At 38.5% G+C, this 12,306-nt stretch overlaps 1 protein-coding gene across 1 annotated transcript in view; it reads right to left on the bottom strand.

The window, feature by feature from the left end:
- The window catches only part of ATP6AP1 (ATPase H+ transporting accessory protein 1), a 56,032-nt gene extending 44,545 nt beyond the window's left edge, over positions 1-11,487 (bottom strand). Inside the window, exons 1-3 of the mRNA XM_054807208.1 lie at positions 11,228-11,487; positions 3,834-3,960; positions 3,660-3,728 (exon numbers count right to left, since the gene is read on the bottom strand). Coding sequence (XP_054663183.1) covers positions 3,660-3,728; positions 3,834-3,960; positions 11,228-11,394 — 363 coding nt within the window. The 5' untranslated portion in view covers positions 11,395-11,487. The remainder of the gene's footprint in view (positions 1-3,659; positions 3,729-3,833; positions 3,961-11,227) is intronic.
- Between the last annotated feature and the right edge of the window lie 819 nt (positions 11,488-12,306).

The raw sequence follows: 12,306 nt of genomic DNA, 5'->3' as shown, positions 1-12,306 counted from the left end.
GTGGCAAACATGACATCATTTTTTTTTTTCAAGGGTTACAGACACATTCGAGGAACTCTAGAGAAGCAAACCTGAAGTCCAAGAATTGGAAGAACTATTCCAAAGAATAAAATACAGACTGTAACAGCAAGGAAGGATTATACTGTGAAAAAGCCGACATGGCTTTTGCAAAAAGACGTTGTGCCTCACAATTCTGCTGAAAACCTCTGAAGGAGTCAGTAGGCATGTACACCAGGGAGCTCCAGCTGATACAGTGCACTTGGATCCACAAAAGGCACTTGGCAGAGTCTTGAGGCTGCTTTAGCGTGAGAGGTGCAGTCTTCACGTGGAGGTAAGTAAAGAGGTAGCAAGCAAGGGGTAGAAAAAAATATCTGTTCCTGCAGTAGGCTCTCTTCTGTTCCATGTGTCTGTAAATTATCTGGTAAAAAGGCATAATCATTGCGCTAATGAAATCTGCTGATTACACTGAATTATTCAAGATAGTAAAGGCAAGGGCTGATGAATTGCAGAAGCAACTTCTGGTACAGCCTCTTGGGCAACAAAGTAACTGATGAGATTCAATGTTAATTGATTTTAGCAGGGCACAGAGTGAGAAAAAGACAACAATACTAATTTTATGTACACAATAATAGATAATAGACAATAGCCTCAGAACTGAGTGTTACCCTTTGCTAATGAAACCTTAAGAGGCACAACAGCTCTTTGATAATGTCAGTTCAGTGGCTGGTAGTGATCAGAACTGAAAAATCAAATATTGGTAGTTTTTTGGAAAGGGCTAGAGAACAAAACATCATCATGTCACTAAATAAATCTATGATGAACATATCTTATCATGCAGTTCTGCAAAAAACATATCCAAAAAATAATATAATAAAACTAAAAGAGGTAGAGAGAAAGGGAACAATCAAAACTGGAGTAGGACCTCTGTATCACACGTGACTGAGTAGTACTCCTCAATCTGTGACCACTGAGTGAGGATACGATGGAGACACAGAACCACAAATGGCAATGACTTACAATAATAATTATGCAGCTGCACAGCTGGCTGCTAATTGGAGTGTGTTACCATACACTCACTTCTAAGGAGCTGAGCATTGTTTAGGGAAAGCCAAAGCTAATATTAAAGAAAAATAGTTTGTAAGGTAGGTGACTGCTTGACAAAATGTTCCCCAAAGGCTAGTTTTTGTATTTCATTACTTAATTAAAAAGTTCTTTGAATGTTTAAGATAAATGATCTACCTATAATATTCCTTTTGTATTAACTGGAAATAGAATCCTTTTATTGCATACAAATCCATTGATCCCAGAAGCTCAAAACAGCTGCTAATGTAGCTGAACAGATCTAATATCTGCAAATGTCTCAGTTGTTTACAAGCCTATAACGCTTCTACAAATAACACGTCCTTCTTGTAGTACACATGCTGCTACCTGCACATATACATTCTAAATGAGATCTCCAGTCTAGGTTTGTGAATAAATTTGCATTTCTGAAGTTCAAAAGGAGGGTACTCGAGTGACATGGAACATCTATTTTAGCTTAATGAATCACTTGTATAATATAGAGTGTGAAGGTATAAAAAGTTGCGATTATGCAACATCAAAGATTCTAATTTTCCCAGTGAGAAAATTCAGACCTGACTTTCCCTTTGTCCTGTGTTCTGTGAATATTATGACAGAGTCTTTCATAACATGATTAAGAATGGTTTTATTTCCCAAAGTAGCTCAAGTGGAGTGCAACTGATATGACAGCAACTGAGCAAATTTTTGTAGCCTCTATTATATCCAGGATGGAACTGGATGATTATAAAGATCCTTTCTGGCCCTAAAAGCTACAAGTCTATGCGAAAGATGCTGACAAAATTCTCCATATGGGCACCTAAGTGAAAAAGAAATATTTAATTTATACATCTTATTTTCTTTCACTCAAGTTACAGCACCTCACCCCCACAAAACTACACTAGAAAAGTATTAAGATTGCCAAGTCCAACAGAACAAATCTAGGAAGTGCTGGAGTTAAGGTGAGCAATTTGTCAGAAGAAGCTTTCCAGTTTTGAAGAAGCTGTAATGAGAAAAAGTGTCTCAAGCTCCAAGACAGAAGGGGAACAGAGGCAAGGTCAGAAAGCAAACAAACTGTTACTGATTTTTGTTCAGCTTGTTGAAAACCTGGGTTTAAATCTTAGCTCTGCCAGATACAGACTAAAGATTTACTTAAATGTCATCCTTTGTTTAGCTGAGGACTTCCTCACTAGCCTCGGTAGGTCCCCAATCCACTCGGCATAGCACCCAATTTCTAAACCTGGCAGTCTCTGGACTCATCTCCAGGCTTTGGCTCTAAGCCCTATCTACAGTGCTGTTGGAGTCCTGATTACAGGGCAAAATAATAAAGTTTTAAATACTTTAATATCCCTCCTTTTAGACATCCAGGGACTACTTAAATAAGACCACCACGTCCTCGGGAGCTTGCTTGTGTACATTTCACAGAGCTTCTAAAATCAAACCAGCTTCGCAGTCAGGCAGCAACAAAATTTGCTCCAGACACAGCCTCACATAGATTTTAAACCCGGAGAAGACAAGGCATACCAGAGAAGCACCAGTACATGTGCCTATGGCGCAACCGCTGATCCATACACTACAAATTATTATTACTGCCGTTCCTTCCTCAGAAAATCCAATGTACATACTCTGAATAGCTGTTTTTGTTCCGCCATCAGTGTCGAAATGCTGTTATATGGCAAAGAGATGAAGATCTCCAGTATCAGTGGCACAAGGGAAACGTGAGGTTCTTAGACAGTATAGATGTAGAGACAGGTAGTACGTGAATATTTATGTTTTTAATTACACATACAGCTTGCTGTGTGGTGCTTGGGAACTTGTGCTTCCTCATGAGCTCTGATACCACGTACATTACTAATAGCTCTGTTCATCCTGCTCTGCCTACAAGGATGCCTTTGTGACCTCCACCTGTCAACGCTTCCTTGGTCTAATTACAGTTCGATAAACTGTCGTGTAAGTATAACCAGAGATGCCGCACACAAAATTTGTAAACCTCCTGAGTGAGAAGAGAAGTTGAAGTTGCTGACCGGCTCAGGAGGGCTCCGTCCCAGATTCTGTGCCTGGAACTGATTTCAAATTACTCAAGTAGCGTGGCTCTTTACTCAGGAAGAGTAAAGCAATCCAGTATCTAGTCATATATTAACTACCTTCAAATATGAAACAGTTAACTGCCTGCATGAGATAAGAGAGCTTCAATTTCTATGAAAATAAAATAGATGTTCGGTTCTGAAAATCAGGAATAAATAATTGATTCCTATAACTTTTCTTCCAATGACTTCAAAACAGAATTTTGGGGTGTCAGTCTGGAAGTTTATATTGTTTTTTACAATACAAAATTGCAGCATGTTTAGGAACAATTTTGTCAGTTACAATGAATTCTTGAAACCTGATCATCAGAAGTAAAATAGCTACAAAATACTTCTGCAAACTCAGTTGATTTCCCTTAACCCATCTGCCTAAGCTGAAATAATCTCAATAAACAATTTAAATAGGAAAATTGCTGCAATTCAGTTTAATTTTCCCAGTTATTGTTTGTTTGCATCTCTCTTATGTCTTTTAAAGTTTTAAATACTGCATATAAAGAAATAAAAGAGAGGAATGCTTACCTGAATGTTTTGAAATGGATTCTTCTTACTGTAGGATTCACTGAGGTATGTGAAATCATCTATGCTAAGCTGAAAAGCAAAGAGAGTAGATTGATGAGAAGGAACCACAGCAGCGCATTTAGGCACAGACTTGCACTCGGCATTGGTGAGAGAAAAGGAATTCATGTTACATACCGTATCTTGCAGGAACAAGATGAGGTTTCTGGAATTCTGGGTAAAAACAGGTTGCAAGAGTACAGTCAGCTCCTGTGCGGAGATGACGTGTCCTTCATGCAAAGCGCTGTCTGGATTCCACTGTGATCTACAAAGAAAAATACTTTTTTCTGTAAAACTTGCTGCCAAAGATGACACCTCTTCTTTCTTTAAATATGCAGCAGCAGGTAATGCTATCATCATCTTTGGATTAAAAGATCAGGTTTACAGTTCAGTTTACTTTCATTCTACTCGAGAGGCAAAGGACTTTTACCCATTTATGCCCATATCACATTACCTGTGTTACAGCAGGAATTAAATTGGTCCAATCAAGATAACTCTCTCTACTTTCTTCTCTGTGTACAACAGCACAGCTGCATCTTTCAAAAAATTTGCTACTGAGTGGAACGAAGAAGAATATGTTGAAAACCTTCAGAGAGAATTCCCAAAGGGAATCTCAACTCCCAAAACACTTTCCATTGCTGTCAGGCATCTTGGTGGCCAGAGAGGAGAATTCAGGCTAGACCATAAGTTGTCATAAATCAATATTTTTTCATAAACCTTTTGTTATGTAAAAGTGGATTTTCAGTGTTATTGTAAACAATGTTCTCTCCTAAGGCTTTCATGATGAAGGAACCACTCTGCAGAAGCAGCTCAGAAAAGCCACCTTTCCAGAAGCAGGATCTCTTCTCAACAGAGTGGCTCAAGACACCAAGGAAAGATTACGATTCTTTTGCCAATCTGTCATTACGAGGATTGGACAGAGAAGTAACAACTCATCTATTTAGTTTTACTACTACACAAAACAGTTATGGGCAAAACAAGAGGTGGCATTATTCTTTCAACACCTGATTGGGATTTTAACAGTATGCAACATGGGTCTATAGGGATGAAATTTATTATGAAAATTTTGGTCCTAGGTGTCCTGTCATTCTGTAGAAAACCCACAGCTTGAAGCTAAATCTCCCATCTTCCCCAAACACACACCAGTTGCTAAGGCCTGAGAAATCAGGTATTCCAGACCCTCTAAACAGTTCTAATTACAAAGCACAGAATAGAGAGAATTGCTGTGTGCTCTAGCATCAGCTGTTATATGATTGCAATTTGGTGAAGTTGAGATGCTTATTAAATTTTCTAACCCAAAAGCAATTTGAAAGTGACCCTTGCACAGCAAGCTTTCACGAATGAAAACAATCTTTGCAGTCTCCTAAGACGGAGGCAGAGCAGGGGTAATGAACACATAGGGGGGTTTCAATGTTGTTTCTCAGAAAAGGAAAATCTATACTTCGCTTCAAGACTTCCCAGTAATTCCAAAGAAGAATGCCGAGAGTGAAGCAAAAGTCTCCACCTGCACCCACGGCAGAGATAAAACCAGTGCAGTCCTGCAGTACTGGATACCTGGCTCCCTTCAGAGTCTGGGGTTTGGGAGAGTGTTAGAGCAAACAGTTCGTGTGGAAGACTCTTTCAGGACAACGTGCTGCAAATATTAAAATTAAATTCTAGCAGATCTATCTTCTGTCTGCCACTTTTCAAGCTTTAGAAGTAAACTCTGTTGTGCAGGAAAGATTTTTTTTTCTATTTGGTAGAAATTATCATTTGATATTTTCTTATTTTTGCTCAGCATCTTCACTTCTCTGTTAATTTGTGCTTGGATATCCATATTAATTTATATTTATGAAACCAAACAACTTAGAAATTGTAGCAGATATGTGTCGGCTTTTCAGAAAAGTCAAACTTCACAGTCTCAAATATTTAAATATATTCTTTAAAAATAAGATATTTGAAACCACAAAAACTCTCAAAGATTCTGAATTATTATTCGGAAACTGACTTTCATACTGACTTTATGCATTGTGTGGCCACACCAAAACACTAATGATATCAAAGGAAAATAAAATAGATTAAATTAAAAGAGATGTTAAAAAATGGCTTGTGTGAAAGAAAATGATAGTGAATATCTTGGTATATTTATTTTAAAAGTTAACTAAATAAATCTATTTCATGCCTAAATTAGAAAAAATTGAAGATTTTGAGAGCTTTTTGGACTTACAATTAAGGAGAAAAGGTAACAGAAAGCACACAAAACAAAACTAAGTTATCTGCAGCAGCACAATGGCAAAGGCTTTTGTTGTGACCTCAAAGCCTCAGAAATTTAATTATCCTGTTTCAAAGCATACTTGCTTCTAAGGTATTCCCTGTTCCTTGAAGGAGCTCTTGCTAGATATCTAACCTTGAAAAGCGCATTTTTTGAGACTTTTTAGCTTCCAAGCAGTCTTTAGTAACTCCAGCATCATCGTTAGAAAAATAAATCTACATCACTTAGTTATTAATTCTATTATAATGCAGCATTTGCCTAATACTTATATTCACCATATGATACATAGATTTATTTTCCTTCTTTTGAATAGTTTGCTGAGCACTATGCATGGCAGTAGGCAAGGCTACCCCCTTCATTGAACGGGCTGCTGCTGTCAGCTGGGTGCAACAGTATTCTCACGTGGCTCAGACGGGAAATGTCAGCATGTTTTACCGGCTGGTTTACTGTGAGCTGCAGAGTGAAATGGAGATACGTGGCTGCCGCAGACAGTGCAGCGCGGATAAGCTGAAGGTATGCTCTACTGCATGCAATGAACCCGTCCATCCCTTTGAACTCTTCACCTCAAGCCGGCAGCAAGAGATCAGTAAGGGATGCGGCATAGGATGAAGCAGGCAGTGGGCCAGCACGCGTATTGATTGCTGCTATTGATCGCTCGCACAAAACTTTATGTCCGAAGAAGCACCGTCTTGTGCAGTCATCTGCACGCCAAGCACATCGGACTTGTTGCTTGCTACTTCTCCACCGTAGAACCATCCTGGGGTCCTCAGCCATGACAATGACGAGCATCTCTGCTAATGTATGTGCTTTTCTGCTGGCTAAAAAGGAGGAAACGTAAAACTTAGCTGCGCTCTCTTTCCTCCAGTAGCCCCAAAATGCACTAAAGAAAGAGAAGAAAGAAAGCTTAGCTTTGTATTTTGCTTCTTTCTTGTCCCTAGCTGCTCTGGCACGACAACAAGTTTAAGAATACAGATTTTTCTCTGACCAGTGCTCTTTCTAGGCAGAACTGGGATTTGAACACTTATTTTTGATGGAAGCAAAGATTTCAAGATTTCGTGTATCTGGACCTCCCAGAAGGGCAGACGGTAAGATAACAGGACTTCTGTCACTCTTAACTTGTGAGTTTACATTCTTGCTTTGTAGCTGGCCTCTGAACTCTTTCTTACAAGCTGTTCTTGTCAGCTGTCTCTTTCAGTTACCTCATAAGTAACATATAAAAAATAATATTTTCTCCTGCACAGCAGCAGTAAACAACGTAATAAAAAAAAAAAACTTGGAAATGACCTTCAAATACCACTTTTACATAAAAAGCTCACATGTCACCATTACTAGTAGCAGCAGTAGAATGAAAACTCATGATTATGGGCAACAAATTCAAAAAGCTACTCAAGCATGCTAGCACACCACAGAACTTCAATAAAGTTACAACTAAAATAATTTTTTGTTTCCATTGTATCCTTTTTATGTTCCTCTTTCTTTCAGCAGATTTTTTGGCAAATCTCTTGCTGAAATATGTTAAGAAATACTGCAAATGTACTATTTGGCATTAACGCCTTCTCAGAGTCACTTATGATCTGGATTTACCAGAAAACAATTCATTTCCAATATAAGCACAGCATAAATGAAGGTAGTAATATATTTTCGATTACTAGAGGCATAAATTATTCCTAAAACAAACACATGAGGAGCCATCACAAAAGCTAATTTTGATGAATTTATTTCCTCAGGCTCCCTCTCTAATCTATGGAGGGAAAGAAATTCTTTTGAATATTGGTTCAAAATGGCTAAATCAAGTTTCTTCTGTGAATCATGTACAAGAGGAACCTTTCCATCTCTGCTGCTTTGAAAAGAAACCAGGAGATATTAGTTTAAAGGCTAAATTATGACAAAGGTTAATTTTTCCAGGCCAAAGTTTTTTGGAGAATGTCCACTGATATATTAGTAATAGTTTGTGAAAAGCAGGACACTGTGACCTACTGAGTCATTCCCACTTCATCTTTTTCCTGATTTCAATGGAGAAAAACTGTTGTTTGGTCGAAAATACTTACTTTTCTCAAAGTACAGATCTGCATTTTTCTTTCTAGAGAAAACAAGTATTTGACTTACTGATGTCCCTGTAAGGATTTATATCAGACTTCCTTTATGCTTTGCACACTGCATGTGTTTCTCCATTGCAGGTTTCATCTGTGTCTGACATCTAACATTACCTTTAATAGCATGATTACAGTACAATAATAATGCATAAAAGAGAGACTTTAAAATGTTATATTCTTCTAATATAGCTGTTCTGAGATATGGCTTTACAAACACTGGCTAGTTCTAAAGAAGAGTAAAATGTATTATCCTTCAACTATTCAATATGATATCCTAACAGATAACGTGGAATAGATGGAATAGATGGTGAATCTCAGCTTCTGTTGATCACTGAAGTTTTAAACTGGTGGGACATGGTTCCACAAAGTGAATAGAAATCCATTGATAATTGCTGCATTTCTTTCGTTACCCTTCCTAAAACTCTTAATAGTAGTTTCCAGATTTCATAAAGCTGTAGATCACACGCTGCAAACCTTGCATCACTGCAAAGTACCAAGATGTAAAGCACAGAGTTAAGGGTTAGCAACCAGAAGTTGCTGTTACTGTTACCATTTCTTTATTTTATAAAATAGCATAAATCTTCTTTCTAGTTGCTTCATCTACTTTCATCAGAATTTATTTCTGCCCCACAAGAACTTCACCTTTCACAAATGCAAAGGTCGTGGTAGGAGGAACACTTCTTCCGGAAAATGTTCTGTTCTTGGAAAGATGAAACTGGTTTAATCAGTCCACTATCCTGATTTTCTTGCTCTAGATTTGTATAAACTGGAACAATCTGCAGTAGAGCAAGTTGCTAATTGCATCTTGGTGGAAAGTTTGCTTTTATGACCGCCCAGGATTAACTGATAAGATTTTGCTTTTATTGACAACAGGTGTGGTGTTTATATAAACTAGGAAGTAGGACAAAGGAAGAACTGTTCTTTTCTTAGACTCTTAGGATCACTTTTGTCCTAAGAACAACTCTTTCCAACACTTACTTTGCTTTTAAATACAGAGGTTAGTACTCATATGTGTACCTGTCTCATATAGAGGTGAATCAATTAAGTATTTTGAATATTTAAAAAAGCCTTGATGTAGAGACATCCATGTATTTCTTTCAGGGGAAAAAAATAAGTCAAAAAGTAACTGAATCAAACTTCATCAAAATTTGCAGATTTCTATATGCTGTGGCTCCCCAAGGACCAGAAGTTCAGTTTCTGGAAATGCTTAAGATATGGATAGACATACATCAAAGCTGGTATTAATTACCACTGGGAAAAGAATACAGTGTTCAGAATACGTATGAAAGAAACACAATCAATACCTCCTGCACATCTGTTTTCCATGGTCCTCAACATTACAGCTCAACGTATGAAAAAACAGAAAAGTAACATGCTTGTCTATATGGCACTATACATGGAGAAAGATCTCCTGAAGAACTTAATCTAACTCCTGATGTTCACAAAATTTCTGAATCCTCCTATTGCTGTCTTTAAATTACCACATTAAGAAGCAACAGAAAAAAAGGAAAAAAAAAAAAAGAAGAAAAAAAAAGATTAATAAGATTTAGCTCTCGGATTTAAAATCTTAATAATTTTGCCTAAAGAGAAAAGATTTACACTGGGATAAATGAGAGCAGAATTTAGTCTAATTCTCTTCCTAGTGACAGCTAGATAATTCATAGTGTCTCAAATGTGTTGAAGAGTGGCTCAAAGCCTCATGAAAGGTAGAGTGAATCCAGCGCAACTAGCTGAAAGGATAATTACCTCCCAAGAAGCCATTGGTTTGATTCCTTTCTCACTTTACAGAAGAGTAAATCCCAAGTAACACTCTGAGAATTAACAAAGCAATAAAGATCCAAAACAATCAAATCCCATGAATTCAGACCTGAGAAGAGCTGATGACCAAAGGAGTTCAGAAGCAAAATTTGCCCTGTCCAGGCACACGCAGCTTGGTCATGCCAGCAAAGGGATCCTGTGCACCAAGGATATTCATCGTACAGGAAAGCATTTTATGCTTATGAAGTCACCCAGCTGGTTTATGACAAATTCCAAATACTGTAGGTGTTATAGACTATTTGTATTAGCGCAATGAATAAATACCCAGCTGAGAGCAGGCCTGTTGAACTAGGTATAATACCTGTGTGCTTGTGGAGCGTACGAGATGAACTCTCCACGAGAGGGTTTACAATTTAGATAAACCAGGTTAAGAACGGCGAGGATTTGGGAACTGGGAGGAGAGAGTCAAGTGATTTACACAGGCCAGAGCACACCTTAGGCAAACCTAGAGTACAGCGGATCTGTTGTCACCTTCCCATCCAGAACAGGACTTTGCCTTTAGCCCTTCCAATCAGTCCTGCAACCCCAAAAGCCCTTCAGGATCCTTTTCTTACAAACCTCTGACATCAGCTTACTGTATTTTGGGGCAGTGCTTCCTAGACAAAACCAATGTGTATGCCCTGCAGAGGCAGCCTTGTGAATAAGGAGCACATAGTCCTCTGACAACCTTCTGTATCCAGTATCCCACCTGACGCTACTACTTTGCCCAAGCTGACGTATCTCTGAAAATCCCTAGTAAATATATAAAATCCTTAAAGTCTGCATGAATAAAATTCCTGGTTGGAAAAAAAGAGGTCTATATCTGGCTCTTTCCAGACAGATTCAAAGTCTTATAAGTACATGCAAGACCCTGTATTTCATGTGTCTCTGGATCTGACAAGACTCTGCAGTTGTTTCTAACAACTGATGCCAATACATATAGCAGCGTATTCTATTTTTAAAAACTGCATTAAAAAGAACGTTAAAGTGAAAAATCAGGATTCGGGAGTTAGGAAATTCAAGGATTAAGGTTACCCGCACAGTTTTTGGTTATCTCCTTTTTGTGAGAATGCCTTAGGTGATGCCTTTAAGTCATGACCTCTCAAACAGTAGAGCTCGAAGTTGTCTTAGGGTGAATAGAGCATATCTACTTCAGATTTGAAGAATATGGGTTTTATTTACTTCTTACTGCCCAGCTTAGAACACTAAAATTATAAATAAAAATCAGTAAATTCATCTGCTAGGCTGTTTGATTGCCAAGATGCAAATTTATTTATTGGGTAATTTTACTTCTCAGAGATTATTTACCACAACTGATGATATACAATATTTTCTGCACACACAGACGGAGCAGTAGCACAAGCAGAGATACTCTTGACTAGATTTCTTACCTCTGAGTTGACCAAAGCAGCATCGGTACATGGTCCACTGACAGAGACATTTTGACCAGCACGGCGAGGGTGCACAGCAGCGGGGCTCCAGCAGCGGAGCGGGGCTGCATCATGACTCCAGGCAAGTGCGTACGTAACTGGCCAGCTGCAAAGGAAAGTCTGAGCATATGCACAGCTGCACTTTCTGCTTCAGTTGCAGCTATCTGGATTCAGCCAGGCTGCGGGGTGAGGTTGCTCTCTAATGACAGGGGGAATTTTTCAAAACATAAACTTCCTTAGCTTGAAGTTGGGAGTGATACATGTTCTTTATAACTTACAGTTTTATGATGTAAGCAGCTCGTAAAACTCTCTGCGGTATAAGCATAGACAGATTCCTCTAACGTTCTAGTACAAGGGAGAGTCAGGAAGTCCAAACTCCTGCCCTACTGTTTTCTAACTCCCTGATAACTGCAGGCTGATAACAGACTTGCTCAACTGCAAAATGGAGTTTATAGAAAAGTTTTCTGCACTGCATAAAATGTATTCTGCAGAACTTCTGTCTTCTTCCCCTGCTACATATCATCATGTCCCTCAGCTTAGCTCTTTCACATGTATTGAGAGCTGGTGTCACACATTTGGGTGTTGACAGGTTTGAAATCTGCAGTAAATCTATCCATTGCAGATTCCAGCAAGAAGGAAGAGAGTGAGAAAATCGTACGTTTGGAGTCTATCCACTGAACCATGGAATTGTTCAGCTATCTTTTGCATGGAGCGATGCTGTCCCAAAAATAAAAATTACCAAGAGTCAGGAACAAGTTATAATCACTTCAGAACCTGACATGACTTCAGTATTTCACAAGTCTCATGAAAGATCAAAATAGTCACAGAGAATTTCTTCATGCTGGGAAGCAAATTCCTCCAGCATACTTTTTAGTTGCTGCCAAGCACCGAGCTGTTTCTACACCTTGTGACTACATCAGGCAGCAGCACTCACTCGGCACGTGATCGGCACAGGGCACAGATGCCTCTTCACAATCAGAACAAGATGTTAGAGATAATACACCAAAAAATTTATTAGTTATGTTAAAATAAGTTGTGAT

Source organism: Grus americana, chromosome 1 (genome assembly GCF_028858705.1).
Source record: "Grus americana isolate bGruAme1 chromosome 1, bGruAme1.mat, whole genome shotgun sequence".
Lineage (NCBI taxonomy): Eukaryota > Metazoa > Chordata > Aves > Gruiformes > Gruidae > Grus > Grus americana.
Note: the sequence above shows the minus strand (reverse complement) of the source record. Positions and strands in the feature narration are given on the sequence as shown.